This window comes from Coprinopsis cinerea (assembly GCF_000182895.1).
Source record: "Coprinopsis cinerea okayama7#130 chromosome 3 map unlocalized cont3.3, whole genome shotgun sequence".
NCBI classification, from domain to species: domain Eukaryota; kingdom Fungi; phylum Basidiomycota; class Agaricomycetes; order Agaricales; family Psathyrellaceae; genus Coprinopsis; species Coprinopsis cinerea.
In genome coordinates, this window is record NW_003307542.1 from 1,433,170 (window position 1) to 1,448,906 (window position 15,737).

A 15,737-nucleotide genomic window follows, 5' to 3' on the forward strand; every position below is an offset into this window, starting at 1 on the left:
CGAGTCTGTGTCGGTTGTTTACAGGAAGGGCGCATCGATGAAATTAAGACGTATTAGTACACTGCTTTATCTATTGGCCGTCAGGCTTCAACGAACTGCGCCCTGCACGCAAGATCTCGTCGGTTGAGAGAAGGTTGACGGCGATTACAGAGCTGGAGGTGAAATGAGCAGCAGTCTCAATGAACGGTGCGGGCCACTTACCATGAGTGGAGCATCTGCCTCTTCACCCTGTAGTTGTCCCAGATGCCCTCGACCGTTGGGTCAAACGGCTCGCCTGACTGGAGATCGAGGCCGACAACATTTCCTTCTGCCTGTTCGTCCTGAAGAGCGACGATTGCATCCTGGACGTCGAAACCGCCGTTTGCAGCGAGGGTCTTCGGAATGACAAGCAATGCGTCGGCGAACGCCTGAACACCCATCTTGACACGTCCCTTTGCAGCCTTCTTCACAGGGCCGCTCAAATGCGCCGAACAGGCCACCTCGAAAGCACCGGCACCTGGAATCAATGCCTCGTCCTCGATCGCGTTCTTGACAGCCCGAAGACCATCTCGAAGGGCGTCTTGAATTTGTTGTGTGGTGTGCTGGTTGGGGCCCTTGATAAGAAGAGTGACGGACTTGGGCTGCTTGACGTCCTCGACAAATGTGTACTTTTCTTCTCCCAGCGTGTGTTCGTAGACCAAACCAGCCCAGCCGAGAACATCTGGCGTCAAATCGTCGACAGAGTTCTGTGCGACACCGCCGCAGACCAATTGGAGACTGGGAGAATCTCGTCAATCTTGAATGCGAATGGACGATTGAAAGCTACGCACCGTTCCATGTTTCGACGCTTAGCGCGGCGTAGCGCAATGATACCATTCTTGGCAAAGATATCGAGGGAGAGAGGATCGATACCCTTCTGGTTGATGACGACAAAGTTCTTGGGCTTCTCATTCGACCCAACAGCTTGGTCGCAGACGAGATTTTTGAGTTCGACGATTTTTTTGCACTTTGCGTCGGTGAATCTGCGCTCGGACTCGACGAGTTTCTCTCGCTGCTCAGCGGAGGAGTAGAAGAAGCTCGAGTTGACCTCGCTGTAAACGGATGTCGGTCAGTAATCGGCTAGGATATACGTCGGGCGACTCACGTTTTCTCGTATTCCAAGCTGACGTTCAGGGTGAGAATGTACGCATTTTCGACACGCTTTGGCATGTCGGGGTGACGAGCACCGTGATCGAGGACGAGGCCCCGGACAAGTTGAGTGTCGGATGCCGTTCGATGTTGCATTTTCATGATTTCGATCATGTGGAGGTCGATGGGCTCTCTCCACTGGTTAAGCGCGTCTACAGCGGGACTAAGGGAAGTTCTTGATAGATGTTACAGTTGTTGACGTACCACTTGGAGGAGGAGGTTGACGGATAGTGAGAACGGCATCGACAACGTCGGCAGCGAGCTGTTTGGCCAATGCAGAGGACAGTTTGGTATCCAGAGACGTTCTGGCGATGTTAATCAAGGTTGCTCGATCTGGCTTGGTAGGGACTTTGAAAGTGTCCAAGAACTACCATTCGCAATATAGTCAGTTGCAGCCAAATAATTCATGAAAAAAACACTTGAAGCGCACCTTCAGAGCCTCTTTCTTTGCAAGATCGAAACCTTCCGCAACGATGGTCGGGTGGACGCCCTCAGATGTATACCGATCGGCTTGCTTCAAGAGTTCACCGACGAGTAAAACGACAGAGGTGGTTCCGTCGCCGACTTGGTCGTCCTGGGCGACGGCGGCACGGGCAATCATGGCGGCGGTGGGGTTTTGGATTTGCATCTCGGTGAGGAGGACTTTGCCATCTTTTGTCATTTTGATCTGGCCGGCACCATCGACGAGCATCTTCAAAGTTCCTCTTGGGCCTTTGGAGATCCATGAGGTTATTGGTAGACAAAAACATTGAATCATTAGAACGTACCGAGGTTACCCTTGACCACTGCTGCCAAACCCATGGCACCATTGGTGTTGACCTGCCCAGTCCCTTGAGCAACTCCAACGCCAAAAGGAGACTGATAACGCTTACCTGGAGCGCCGCTGCACGACGAACGCTCTCGGCCTTGGGGTTAATGAGTTCTATGCTTGACGCCATCGCGACTGGTCAGTGAATTCGGAGGACGAAGAAGAGACGAGAGCAAGGCCCTAATACGCGTCAAGCCTGCGATCTAACCCATCACAATCTTTGAAACGCGTTTGTCATTGCTTTCTCACGCTGACAATCGTAGGCGCTCAAGAAAAACATTTATCTCCTCTCGCCAAACTATCCCGATAGGTAAGGCATATAAATACAGGATGCCTAGATTATGAGTTGGGAGATTCGCTGGTATCTGATCCGTCCCCGTCTCTCTCAGAAGATGCCTGTTCCACTTCAGGATTCTCTTCCTTCCATTTTTTGTCGACATCACGAAGGAGATGAAGAAGCCGTTTGATAGGCTTTGCGTTGTACTCCGGGGGATCGTTGTTATTGACGAGTTTCACGACTTCAGGGTTTTCGTAACATTTCCCACCGGGCCCATACAGCTCCAAGAGCCCCAGCGTTTCTTTACAACTAGAGGCAAACTTGCCATCTTCATCCTCGATGTGAAGACCTCCGATGATGTGTTTCTGGAGGCTATGTATTAGTACCGGCTAATCGAGAACAAGTGACCACACACCTCCTCTATCAAAAAGTGTCTCGATTGGAAAGGAGCAGTCATGCCGGCAAACTCGTCCATGAGACGCTTAACGAACCGGTACTGGTGGAGCATATTCGGGACACTCGCAGGACGTCCCCTGAATTTGAAGTATTCCTTCCACCCTGGATCCTTGAGCAGCAATTGGCTTGTGGCCTTGCAGATAGCTTTGTCAACCTCATCCGGCTCAGCATCAGAGTCGGGGGTCTCGTATCCTCGACGCGGAAGCGGTCTGGTTACAACAGTGCCCCTGGACGGCTCAATGACTCGAGCAGAAGTTCCTGCTGGCTCGCTAGACTCTACAACCCTATGAGAACTTGCAGGCGGTGACAAAGATGTCTGATGTTTGGTGACAGTGACGTCTCCATCGAGTGTATCCGAGTCAGGGAAAGGGGAGTGTTGCCGAGTTGTTACCAGCGCCGTTTCTGACACAGGCTCAGGGTTGTCTGCTGGTTCATGTGAACTGTCCCACTCGGCGGGGAGAAGGTCTGGTGGAATCTTGGGAGGTGGGGGAAGAGTGCCCGACATGGGCAACTATGATGCGGTTGTGACAAGCCGTTTGCATCGTAAGATATAAAACTCACTGGCTCGACGACGACGTTGATTGTTCGATCAGGCGCAATTAGAACATTCATAGAGCTGTAGTCGTCTTCGTTCGAGGCGCTCACGCGCAGCAGAATTTGACGGTACTTCCCGCGAAGAGTGTAGACCCTCGCCGGTCCTGCGCTGCATAAGCAACTTTTGTACACACCAAAACGATATTTGCGCACCATCCACTCGAGCAGGAGACTTCTGCCACTTGTCAATCTGCTCAACAGGCAGCTCAGTCAAGTGAAGGATGGCCGGAGGCTGTGTAGTTGACGTACGATGTGTTCAGCATCTGCCCAGAATCCATCCTCGGGATGTTCGTGAGGTTTGAGAGGCACCATGACCTCCACCAGCTGGTAATCGGTTATACCACTTCTGATGTCTTGCACAAGGACTGTAACCATCCGCAGAGGTCGCCGCGAATGTTTAGGTGACCTGGGGGCTGGAGGGAATGTCAATACTTGAATTGGTTCCACGCAAAGAGACGTACGATCACTGTGAATTGCATGTCCTTCTGTATGATGAGAACTAGATGAAGTTACCACCGCATTCTGCTCTTTGGGTTTTCCAGCGTCGTAGTCGTGTCGGTAGTACGACCTTCCGCTTCCTGGCGGAGGAGTCGGCTGGACTTCACTCATCGATGTTCGTACAGGGCTTGAGCTCGGTGGAACGTGTTGCGCGTGTGGGACAGGCTGGGTCATTGCGACAGCAGGGACTGGGGCAGCCTTCTTCTTCGACTCTCCCGTTTTCTTGGGTTTTGACTTGCGCGGTGGTGTCGGAACAGGGATCGTATTAGTGTCAGTCAAAGTCCCACTGCTCGCGACAGGTGAATCGAACCGAGGGTATTGGGGGTATTGAGGAACGCCGCGAAACATAGTAGCATAAGAGCCCTCTGCGTGCATTACAGGTGGTGGTTGCACCATCGGCGCAGGTGTAGGTGCAGGGCTGTATGCCTCAAGACGGAACCGCCCCGATTGAGCCTTGAATTCTTCATTCTTCTTCTTCCGTTTCCTCTTGGGTGGTGGTGGTTGTACGGGAGCTTGACCGGGAAGATAGATAGTTGCCTTGGTCGGTTCTGGGAGTTTTGCTTGGTAGGTCTCGATGGTCGTTGCGGCAGGGATGATGGAGGGTGTCCCGATAGTGCCAAACGCAGAAGCGCCGAACGCGAGTCCTTGGCGGATGAGAGGCCTGTCTGGTGGTGGAGGCGTATCGTCGTCTGCAATCGGGGGCATTTCGTTGTCTCCATCTCCGTCTTCGTCGTCGGAACGGGGGACAAATGGTCGCATTTTCTTTCTCTGCACACATAGTGTGAGGTTTAAACCTTCCCGGTGACCAGATGAGATACGCTTACCGCGGGCTGAGGAGACGACTCTCTGCTGCTTCTGCATAGCCAGTTAGGAACGTCCAATGGCAGAGAAATACAACGTACGAGGAATCATATTGTCTGCCTCTCCCAAACTCATAGTCAGACACTGGCATTGTAACGAAGGTGGGGTTCAGGAATGAGTGTGTGGGCGTCTTCTAGGTTCTGGGCTAGCGTTATCTGAGCTTCATTTCTATGAAATCGATAATGCGACAGCGTTTTGTGTGCAATCCCGTATCTGCACTGCACACACCGCACAAGAGAATGTGTACGAGGCCGGGATGGCCGGTTGAGTTCAAGAGCCATTCAGGGTCCCGTATCAACCAAAGAATTCAACAAGCGCGTCTCTTTTTGTTTTTCTCATACATTTGATGGCAATGTCATGGAGCCTGGTCGCGTCGTCAAATACAAATGTCGTGAACGAAGGTTGGGTTTACTTGTACATCTTTACAATGGTATAATACAAGCCACAAGAGCCACTTGGAAATTACAGTCGAAAAACACTACGCCTCTGTCTTCTTTTCCTGGCCGTAGACCTTCTGCGCGTTGGTATAGAAGACCGCATCAAGGAATTCCTGATCCGCGACGAGCTCTGCCAAAGACTCTTTCGAGATTTCGTACCAGTCGCCAGCGTTTGAAGGACCACGCGAAGAGGTCGAGGGAGACGAGCCGAACATGATTCGTTGGTGACCAAAGGCCTCAAGGACAGGGCCGACTGAAAGAGACAAAGTCAACATGGATACATGCGGTTCTTCCTTCAGGGGCCACTCACGATACATCTTGATCCTGCGTTTCCATTCACGCTGGATCTTGGACTCGGGGGTGTCTGAAGAGCTGCCAGGATAAGGGGTTTGTGGGGTGGGCGAGTCCCAAGAGGGAGGGAGGAATTTGATGTACGCGTTGGGGAGCAAGGAGAGGGCGGCAACCTGGGTTTGGAAAGCGACATATGAAGGGTGGTTCATCAATCGGATAATAGGAAGGTCGAGGTCATGAGGAGGAGGGAGGACGTTGGCTATAGTACAAATTCCTGTTAGCACAACGCGCGCTTTTAGCCAGTCTCATAGGCGACTCACAGAGAACGATGGGAGGTATGTTGGTCAAGCCTTCGGTCGCCTTCGAGACGGTGTCCTCGAAACCTTCGAGGGTCGATTCACTGAGGTCGACCTGGATGTCGATATCAACAGGACGCCCGCGTTCGAGGGCCCATTTGAGTCCGACAATGACTTCCGGTGAAGCGCCCTTGTAGATCGTCGATAATGAGGTTGGGACCTTAGTCGAAGCCAGTTGCCCTTCCAGAGCAGGATCCGGCTTCTCAGCGTCGTAGGGGACAATCAAGGACAAGATTCGATCACGATCTGGGCTGGACTCGAGACTGCGAATAGACGGTAGAATCAGCACGTTACGCTCAGTCTCCGGAAGGGCGGACAAACTCACTCTTTGCTTGCTTTCTCGAGGTCAGCGCCCGAGAGAGAAAGGACGACTCCTTTAATCTTTCCACCGAGGACCTGACCGGCATCCTTCTTCCACTGTGCATGTGTGATGTCGCCATCCTTCACGACGACATTGGCGTCGATGACAGACTCGGGCTGGAGAGCGCTTGGGTCAGGACCAAGGCCGAACGACTCGTCAGTGGCAGAACTGGGAGGCACAAAGGCAGATGCGGGGAGTTTGGGGAGATCCTTGGGACCTTTACGACGGGGAGGGACAGAGGTGGCCATGAGAATCAGAGAACAAGCTTCAAGATGGTCTCCAGGTTGTAATCCCTGACTATAAGAGGCTCAGGGCGATGTGGGTAAGATAATCAAATCAGAGCGTTTGTTGATCATCATGGCTATGTATCACTAATGTTCCCGAGTCTACTTTTGTTCTCTCCCCATCCAGTACAATTGTCTAGGAGACAGCGGAGCGAAAGTCTGCATCGGAAAAGCTGGCCTGTCCCTCAGGACAGTACACAGACTGTGCCCAACGACGGATTCGGCTTGGATCATACTTGGGGTTGGGTCAGCTTCAAAGTTGGCCGAAATGTTTTCTGGCAACTTACCCCTTCTTCTGCAAAGAACTTGTCAATCGCATCCATGGCATTTCGACGTTCTTCGATTCGACCTTGTTCCTTTCCTTCAACAATTCCTTCTTTCCGACCCAGCTTGATTCCCTGTTGCTTGCCGTCTCGTTTGCCTTTGGCATACCCATCCTCGTACCCCGCCTCATACCCCGCATCTTCCCCCTCCTGGAAAGCATTGTTGACCGCCACCTGCATCGCCTTCTGATGCCCATTCACACTCGACTCCCAATTCCGCAACTCGCTTTGATACCTCCGGCACTGTTTCTGACTTTGCCTATACTCGATATCAAGTTCCTCGAACTCGGTTTGGAGAAGGCTCAGATCCCTCCGACAGGCTCTTGATTCGCGCTCGGAAATCTCCAGCTGGACCTGTAGGTTCCGTGAAGACGTCTCGAGCTCGACGAGTTCGGTTTCAAGTTTGAGTTTGAGTGCCTCCAGGGCCCCAATCTTGGCGATAGCTTCGCGTTCACGGCGTTCTGCGGCTTCTGCGCGGGCTATGGCCTCTTCTGCGCGTCGCTGTTCTTGTTCAAGACGATCGGTGGTGGTGCGGAGGGCGCTTTTGAGCTGGTCTTCTTCAAGCATGGCTCGTGCCATCAGCAAGGGCGAACGGCGAGGTGATCGGGACTGTTTCCTCGATGATTCTCTGTCTTTATCCCTCTTCTCGCCGTTGCGGTCACGATCGCGGTGGTGTCGGCGATTGGATGACTTTGACTTTGACCTGCGTAGTGACGACTTGGAACTCTCCCGAGCCAATTTCAGGATGGGAGTGGGCACATCGGGAGTTGTAGGCGTCCCACTGTCGACCGTTAAGCTTTTTGTCATCAGACCCGTCGTCAACGGCAAGAAGCAAGAGGTAGAAAACGTACTCGGGCAGGAGAAGCTCAGAGGAAGGCGCGGGAGTCATTGCAACAGGCATTTTGATCGTTGGGGATGGATACTCGACTTGTCAGTAGGAAAGAAGTTCAAGACTCGTAGTCGATATTAATTTGAGTCGCTTCGCTTTCTTATATCAGTTCTGGACCCACGGCCCAGTTACAAGACAAGCGACACGCCTTATCCTGCTGGTGTGCGCCGAGTGCTTTCCGCTACATTTCCGTCGTCCGCCGTATTCTGTTTCGTGGCGCAAGTACCGCGTTTTCATCCCAATCTGGGCATTAGGGTACACATACAACGCGGGTCCATCACGTGCAGGTGTTAACCGAATGCCTGCCTCACCTTTACCTCGAGGCATTGAGTTTGTCATGCGAGAAACAAGACTGACTCGGGAATCTCGGTTATACAGGAGGATCAGGAAAGCAATGTACATTTAGAAGGTAATCCGAAAGATGGCCGTTGTTAGTGGTGTTAGTGCTAGTAGTGACTGTCAGAATTCAGTTCGTTGTCATGATAATTCAGCTTCCATCTCCGCCTCATCCTCAGAGTCGGGAACATCATGGAAAGACCCTTCTTGAAATGTCGACCACACTCCATCTCCCTCCGGGCCATCTACCACAGCTTCAAAGATCGACACTGCCATTTCTGAATACGTTGCCGTTAGTGTAGAGCGACAGACACCAAATAGCCTTTTACGTACCAGCTAGATTGGATAAAAACGTCCTGTCATGTTCGTTGAACCATTCCGGGGCAGTTGAGTAAGCAAGCCGCCCGAAGGTGACGACAAACATTTGCAAGACGCTGTTGAATGGCCGAGGGGGAGCGTGTTGTAGTTTGTGGCGCAGGTTGAAACTGGGATCGGCGGTTATGATGTAGTTGAGGAGGAAGACAGATTGGCCTAGGAACATGACCGTCCTGAAAGTAATGTATGATGGGAGGGAGCATGGAGAAATACCGAAAAAGGGGCACGTACGAGGAGCAGTTTTCGTTCTTAGACTGGTCTTCTTCGTAAAGTGGGGAGGCTACTTTATAGAGATGGCATACGAGTGAAGGGACGGGGATCGGAGATGATGTCAGGACGCCCAATGATTCCGGTTGCATTGTCAATTGGGAAAGGAACGCAATAACATTTATTCGCACTTCCTGACACTAGGTGAAAGTGTTGGCATTGGTTCAGATCTGAAGCGATGAGGTGAAGCTTACCTCTGGGCCTCGTTCGATATTGTGATCGAGCAGGAAGCTACACATCCGTTCCAAGATAACCCTTGACCTCCTCGTCGATTCGCTGCCACCTTGTTGACGTTCGTATATCGAGAGAAGAGCCCGGTGGAGTGTGGGGTCTATGGATTCAGGGTGAGAATGTTTAATTACTTCGCGGACAAGGTCGAGCTCTTACGGGTGGCGAGCAGTGCAACCACTTGCGTTGCTTTCGCAAGTAATGATAGAGGTTGCGATGGATCCAACAAGGTCAAGATATACTGCTCTACACCCAGCAACTTCTCAAATCTGTGCAGCCGTGAGTTCAATATCGATTGGAAGAAGCACACCGCTGACCTCAGGATTCCGTCTTCAGAAGTGTCGATGGCCAGAGTTTCAAGGAATCCTGCAAGTTCGATGCCAACGGTGAGGTTTTGAGCGTCGGCGTTGGTTTTGGCTGAAGTCAAGTGTGTCGCGATCACAGAGGTTACAACGTCGAATGTGTTGGGTGTCTCAGGACTGTCTTGACGGCAGAACCGCGAACGGGACATAGGAACATGCCATGTTACAGCTTCTAGCAAGCTGAATAGACTAGCAAGGGGAGTAACCTATGGCAGAATTAGATTGTTGGCGCAACGAGTCGAAAGGTGAACTTACAAGGCTGCAAGAAGAGAGGACTTGGGCCATGGTAAGACACGCTGAACAGACGATATCGAGGGTTTGTTCGAAGTCATCCATGTTGGTTGGATACGACAGCACGTTGATCATGGAACTATACGCTCTAATATAGAGGCCATGTCGGTCAGGGTTATTCTCGTCCTCTACGTTGGCACTGAGGAGCTGCTGTAACGTCAGTACTTCTGAGGTTGGTCTCACATGGGTGAGCATGATTCGAGAAAGCTGGCGTAGCGTAAGTATCTCGATTACAGTAAGGGAATTGAAGCAACGTACCTCCGCTTTCCAGTTAAAGGGCGGCAAGATCTCCGGAGGTACGTCTTCAAAGTCGTCAGGATTGAACACATCTTCGTCCATATCCATGGGGACGTCGCCATCCTGATCGACAGAACTTCCAGCAAAGACATCGGGCTTCTCTGGTGGAGGAGGTGGTGGGGCAGGTTTTCGTCTCACTGGAGAGGCCATGGGTATCTCAAGGCTCGGTTCGTGTTTTTGAGACACATTCAGAAATGGCTGGGCCGATGGCTGTATTGTAGGCGGTGGTTGACTAAACATAGGCACGTCGAAGTGTTCTGGCACCTTTCCCTTTCTCTGGTTCAAAGGTGCTGGTGTCGATGTAGCAGCGAAAGCATTCTGGAATCCCGGTAGCTTTGGTTTGGGCTTTTCTGGAGATTTAAACAGCTGTTTTTTGGGAGAGGGAAACCTGGGGGGATCGGGAGGCCATGCCTGCGAGCTCAATCGTCTACTTGGTGTCTGCTGGACATCGAGATTGAATGCAGGGCGTTGGGACGCGATGTTCCATGTCCCTCGGGAGGAAGAAGCCTGAGGTGTGGCCGGTAATTCGCGTGATACCTTCATATTCTTCGACCTTACAGAACCTGGCGGTTTGCGAAGGTTGGCCTCCATTTCTTGTTGCTGTACGTTGGGTCAGCATCTAGTTGTGGGGTTGTGATCAAGGTGGAACTCACCTTGAACATGAACTGGGTCTTTAGGCGTTCCACTTCCTCCTGTTTGGCCTTCTGGGCCCGAAGTATCTGTGCATCTGCTTCCTCCTTCGCCGCTTTGAGTCTGGCCAGCTCTCCAGCATGATTTTGCGCATTCTGGTGGAAGATCTTAGGAAACGGACATGGTGATGGGGGGCCAAGGGTATTGTACCTTCTCGATTGTCTTCCGGAGGATAGTTACCTCCCCTTCCTTCGCCATTTTAGATTCTATCGCATGATTCAATTCAGCCTGCATCTTCTCATTCGATTTCCGCAACTATATGGAATTTGTTGGACAATGCTGCATAGTTGGCGAGTGAATGAACCTCGAACCTCTTCTAATTTAGCCTGAAGTTGTCGCATCTCCACCTCTAATGGATTTGGAGTGGGGACTGCGGGTCTTGCATTTACAAAGGACGCGTCCCCAGCCCGCGAGAAACCTTGAGCTACTGGAGTGGCCGCACGATGGTTTGAGTACCCATTTCTCTGAGGAGGCAATGGTCTCGTCACAGGCGGGCGATACGGCACAGCAGGATTTGGAGTTTGTCGTGTTTCTTGATGTCGCTGGTATTGAAAGTTCTGTTCTGTTCGACGAGTAGCAGCTGCAGGCTGTTGCTGGACGTTGTAGGACGTGTTACCGGCACCTGACGAATTCGAATTCGAGATTGCATAGCCATTCCCTTGGATCGTAATATCGGGGAGGTCCATGTCTGTTAGAGACTCTGTACGCGCGCCAAATCCAGGTGTCCATCCTGTATTCGTCCTCTGTCTTTTTGTTACTGGCTGAACGTGGACTGGCCTCGGAGGAGGTGGAGGTGCCTGCTTTGGTGGTGCCTGCGTTGCATATCGACGCTCCGACTCGTCGAGGGCAGCCGCTGTCTCTTCGTCCAAGATAAAGTCGTCATCGTCAAAGTAGTCGTCCGAGTTGTCCATTTGCAGAGAAAGTCATGAAGGTCGTGGCGGAGAAAGAAAGTTGGCGAGGCCATTCAGGGACAAATAAGCGCGTCTTTGACAAGATGCCAAGCCTTTCCACTTTCGGCTGCGGCAAGACTCTGACTCTTGCACCAACCACAACATGGAGGCGACGACAAGTGGCCCTCCAGGCAAGGTCGACGAAGAGACCGCTCGTCTACAGAAACGTATCAAGCTCAAGCAGCTAAATCTCTCGGGAACCAATGAAACAGGCTCGTGGATCTCCTTGCAGACACTGGTCGTTTGCTGATATGAATTTGGCTGTATCTACAGAAACAGCAAGGCTGGACTCGTCGCTCAAGAAGCATACAGCGTTAATCAAGCGTATTCGACAGTCTATGGCCTCTGACAACAAGGATCATATCATGAAAGATATCGATTCCTTGTCACTGGAGAAATACATAGACGAGATAGCTGGAGCTGTGGTCGAAGGCTTGTCCAGATGCAAAACAGAACGGGACGTCTGGGGCGCTGTCGAAGTACGCTGTCACCTTTATCCTCTGTACATGCCTAACCTCGGCTTAAGGTCATCTGCGCCCTTCACCGTCGGTTTCCCAATACATTTACACCTGCGGTCATAAGTTCTTTAGCAACAGCGCTTACTCCGCCAACCAAGGCATATCTCGCCACCCTGACACCGGAGCAGCGGGAGAAAGAAGACAATGCGAGGATATCGCGTCAGAGGCCTATTCTACGCGTTTGTTCTGAACTTGCACTTGTTGGAATCATTCGTGATTCACCGGATAGAAGTGGTGGGGAGTGGATAATGAAGACAATGAAGGATCTGGTAAGTTCAGCCATTCACAATCCTTGGGCTAACTGACGCCGTCGCAGCTATCCAATGACCCCGCGCTATCTTCTCTTCCTCTGCTTGCAACCTTCCTCAAGTCATACGGCCGTCCTTTCCTTGGCCTCGTTCCTCCCGCAACGGCTAAGCAGATTCCTTCCGACTCAGAACCTGGTACTCTATCCGAGAACCTTGCAAATGAAAGTCAAGAAGGAAAACCTGCGACGGTATCCGAAGAAGAAGAGTTGATTGAGCAAGACATCCGAGACCGATTCAAGCGTATGTGCGAGGGTTATTTCGAGAGTGTATGCAAGAAGCTCGTCAAGGAACATAAGCGTCTTCAGGAGCAAGACAAGCGCAACCACGAAGCCTACATTCGTTCTGGAGAGATTTTCGAAGATAGGCAACAGGCGTATGAGAAGATGACGAAAAGCTACGAGAAGCTTCATTCCAGTTGCCAGTCGTAAGTATACTGCACATCGTCTGGCCCGCGCCATGCTTGACCATTGGCTTTAGACTGTCGGAACTTCTCTATCTTCCCCTTCCGGAATTGCCTACATCAACCCAAAAATCGGATTCGATTCAGATTGGTTCAAGCGGCAATTCACTTCTCACCGACTCAGATGAGAATATCACTACGGGAGGCAAATGGGAAGATGAAGAAGAGCGAAGATTCTACGAAGAGATTCCAGATCTGCGCGACTTTGTCCCCAGTAGTGTTCTAGGTGTTGAGGCGGCGTCAGAGGAGGAGAGCAAAGAGCAAGAAGAGGCCAAGGAGAAAGAACGTATTGAGAGAGAGAAAGAGGAGGTCCGAAAGCTGGAAGAGGAGCTTCAGAAGCTGGAGGTTGGTGGTTCAAGCGCTGCTTCAGCTCCTGCGACCGGAGACTCTGAAGACGTGGAAGACGAGTGCGTCCAGTCATTTCTGGTCTTATCTCAACAATTAACTTAGCGATTCTAGCCTCCCTACTCCCAAGGCTGGAACCCCGAAAGCAACAACACCGCCCCTCTCCCCTCACCTGGCTCCACAAGGCCCATCGCAACTCTTGACTGCCCTTCTGGCCAAACTCCCTGATGCCGTTAGCCGAACTATGATCGACCAAGCGGCAGTTGAGTTTGCATTCCTGAATTCCAAAGCCGCTCGGAAACGTCTCATCAAGGTACGACCCTTCTCTATTCCCAGTGGCATTGACAACTCAAATCCTAAAGTTCATGTCCCAAGTTCCCAAAAATCGGGTTGATCTACTACCCCATTATTCAAGGCTGATTGCAATCTTGAACAAGTACATGCCTGATATCGGGAGTGAGGTTGTGTCTATTGTGAGTGCAGAAATGTCTAACCCCTTCCAAGTTCCTCACAACGTAGCTTTTAGCTGGACGAAGAGTTCAGGTACCTCCAGAGGAAGAAGAACGTCGTCAAGGAGCTAGCGGAAGTTAGGATGAAGAACATCATCTTTCTTTCCAACTTGACCAAATTCCGGGTCGTCCCCTTCCACCTTATCTTACACATGTTCAAAGTATGCTTGGACGACTTTGCTGGCACCAACATTGAGAACATTGCGTTGCTGCTGGAGGGATGCGGACGCTTCTTGCTGAGAACGGAGGAGACAAGGGAGCGGTTCGGAACCATGGTGTGTATTATTTTGTCGTTTGAGTTGTTGGGCTCACCATTGCTGTCAGTTGGAATTGATGAAGCGGAAGCAAACGATGCAACACCTTGATCAACGCCAGCTGCTGCTCCTCGAGAATGCCTATTATCAGGTAATGCCACATGTCGCCTCCAGGACTGCCTGTGCTAACTCCTCTTCAGTGCAATCCACCAGAGCGCGCTCCACGGCAAGAAAAGATTCGCACGCCTATGGAACTCTTTATCCGACACCTTATTTACGACGTTCTCAGCAAGAAGACGATTGACAAGGTCCTCAAGCTGATCCGGAAGTTGGACTGGGACGACGAGAATGTTCGGCGAGTTCTTCATAAGGTCTTTACCAAACCATGGAAGATTAGATACAGCAACATCAGTCTGCTGGCGATGTTGACATACGATCTTCAACGATATCGACCGGCGTTTGCGATCGCTGTGGTGGATCAAATTCTGGAAGACATTCGGCGCGGATTGGAGCAGAATGTCTACAGCACGAACCAGCGAAGACTTGCGACGGTCAAATATCTCGGAGAGTTGTATATCTATCGTTTATTGAGCTCCGGTATTATCTTCGACACGCTCTGGACGATCGTAACCTTCGGCCATCGTGAGTCTCGTTCAGTTTATGGAGAGACAAGTCACTGAATAGTGCCCAACAGCGGAAGGTCGGCCACTGCCGCACCAAATGGTCCCAATAGACATGCCGGACGACTTTTTCAGAATTCGGCTTGTTTGTGTCCTGCTGGATACCTGCGGGATGTGCTTCGACCGTGGTACACAGAAGAAGAAACTCGATAACTTCCTGACCTTCTTTTTGGTGAGCCATTCTTCCAGTGCTGACTGCAACTCAGCTTAACAGGAGACTGCAGTATTATGTTCAGTGCAAGGACCCTCTACCGATGGATGTTGAGTTTGTCTTGTCCGATTCCTTGGAGGCTGTACGACCCAAGCTAGAGATGCCGAAGAATATCGAGGAAGCTGCGAAGGCGGTGGATGAGATGTTCAACACGGCCTTCCAGTCTGCGGGCCTTCCTGAGGAGCAGAGCGACGAAGGAGAAGGCAGCGATGACGAGGGTGATGGCGATGAAGAAGGACGAAGAGATGGCGCGAGAGACGAGGATGGCGATTTAGACGAGCCTGAATCCCCGGTAAACTTTTTGTCCCCTCTTCCGTTAACTCGATCTAAGCCTTTGTCATTCTTGTAGGTCGAGAAGCGTGCACAGTCACCAGAAGAACCTGATGTTGTCATCTCTGCAAAGGAACGCCAGGAGTTCTTGGGTCCTTCAGAGGAAGCTGAAGCAGAGTTTGCAAAAGAGTTGGCCAAGATGTTCACCGACACTTCGACGGAAAGCAGAAAGGTTGACAAGAAGACCGCGCAAGCGCTATGGGACTCTACCGTGATACCGCCTGCCGTTCTCAAGAAGAAAGTGGAGAGCGATCCGGCAGCGTCGGAGAGCGGTGTGACCAGCTTTACGGTGCTCACTAAGCGAGGCAACAAGCAGGTGGTATGTGCTTTGCACTTTTCGACTGGTCTCTGTCGGTATTTATCTTGTTGCAAGGCGCGACAATTGGCCGTGCCATCTACATCAACCCTGGCCGTGGCCACCAAGTCTCAGCAACTCCAAGACAAGGTCGAGCAGCAGCAATTGAAACAGCTAGTTTTGGACTACGAGCAACGAGAAGAAGCAGAAGAAATGAAAGGTACACCTTTTTCGTTGTCGCTCATTTCGGGTACTCAACAACCTCTAGCGAGAATGGAATCACAGCGTAATCGAGGCCAGATAAAGATTCGCCTGGCGGGATAGTCTAGCCTCTCCTAGGTGCCTATAACCTGACAGATGTCGCCGCCTTTTCTATGTGTACAATAGTAGCGCCGGGACCTTTGACTATTGGACGATACATACTTCGAT

The 15,737-nt window shown here is 51.4% G+C and overlaps 6 protein-coding genes across 6 annotated transcripts; 1 reads left to right on the forward strand and 5 right to left on the reverse strand.

Annotated features, from left to right (window-relative positions):
* Nucleotides 1-70: 70 nt before the first annotated feature.
* CC1G_11835 (chaperonin-containing T-complex zeta subunit Cct6) lies at nt 71-2,143 on the reverse strand (the record flags this gene model as incomplete). The annotated part of the gene is made up of 8 exons (XM_001830180.2): nt 2,040-2,143; nt 1,935-1,986; nt 1,598-1,878; nt 1,372-1,534; nt 1,124-1,319; nt 810-1,070; nt 202-756; nt 71-152 (listed from the first exon to the last, which is right to left on the reverse strand). The coding sequence occupies exons 1-8, from the start codon at nt 2,103-2,105 to the stop codon at nt 71-73; spliced, it is 1,656 nt and encodes a 551-aa protein (XP_001830232.1). The 5' UTR covers nt 2,106-2,143.
* A 171-nt stretch (nt 2,144-2,314) lies between these two features.
* CC1G_14169 (hypothetical protein) lies at nt 2,315-4,559 on the reverse strand (the record flags this gene model as incomplete). Its single annotated transcript, XM_002911590.1, has 6 exons — nt 2,315-2,617; nt 2,668-3,219; nt 3,270-3,406; nt 3,456-3,492; nt 3,552-3,715; nt 3,764-4,559. 6 exons carry the CDS (start codon nt 4,557-4,559, stop codon nt 2,315-2,317), a joined length of 1,989 nt encoding a protein of 662 aa, XP_002911636.1.
* Nucleotides 4,560-5,139: 580 nt separating this feature from the next.
* On the reverse strand, nt 5,140-7,280 carry CC1G_12764 (hypothetical protein; the record flags this gene model as incomplete). The annotated part of the gene is made up of 6 exons (XM_001830183.2): nt 5,140-5,351; nt 5,409-5,648; nt 5,710-6,008; nt 6,071-6,403; nt 6,588-6,625; nt 6,678-7,280. The coding sequence occupies 6 exons, from the start codon at nt 7,278-7,280 to the stop codon at nt 5,140-5,142; spliced, it is 1,725 nt and encodes a 574-aa protein (XP_001830235.2).
* Nucleotides 7,281-7,371: 91 nt separating this feature from the next.
* Nucleotides 7,372-7,614, reverse strand: CC1G_12765 (hypothetical protein; the record flags this gene model as incomplete). The annotated part of the gene is made up of 1 exon (XM_001830184.1): nt 7,372-7,614. The coding sequence occupies one exon, from the start codon at nt 7,612-7,614 to the stop codon at nt 7,372-7,374; it is 243 nt and encodes an 80-aa protein (XP_001830236.1).
* Nucleotides 7,615-8,079: 465 nt separating this feature from the next.
* Nucleotides 8,080-11,359, reverse strand: CC1G_12766 (hypothetical protein; the record flags this gene model as incomplete). Its single annotated transcript, XM_001830185.2, has 12 exons — nt 8,080-8,216; nt 8,272-8,486; nt 8,545-8,720; nt 8,775-8,911; nt 8,968-9,077; nt 9,126-9,376; nt 9,426-9,608; nt 9,645-9,668; nt 9,720-10,358; nt 10,412-10,543; nt 10,599-10,703; nt 10,760-11,359. 12 exons carry the CDS (start codon nt 11,357-11,359, stop codon nt 8,080-8,082), a joined length of 2,709 nt encoding a protein of 902 aa, XP_001830237.2.
* A 142-nt stretch (nt 11,360-11,501) lies between these two features.
* CC1G_14170 (transcription factor) lies at nt 11,502-15,632 on the forward strand (the record flags this gene model as incomplete). The annotated part of the gene is made up of 15 exons (XM_002911591.1): nt 11,502-11,639; nt 11,701-11,877; nt 11,925-12,185; nt 12,233-12,648; nt 12,702-13,091; nt 13,144-13,342; nt 13,392-13,502; nt 13,556-13,813; nt 13,863-13,943; nt 13,993-14,434; nt 14,487-14,644; nt 14,679-14,975; nt 15,033-15,332; nt 15,387-15,528; nt 15,577-15,632. The coding sequence occupies 15 exons, from the start codon at nt 11,502-11,504 to the stop codon at nt 15,630-15,632; spliced, it is 3,426 nt and encodes a 1,141-aa protein (XP_002911637.1).
* Between the last annotated feature and the right edge of the window lie 105 nt (nt 15,633-15,737).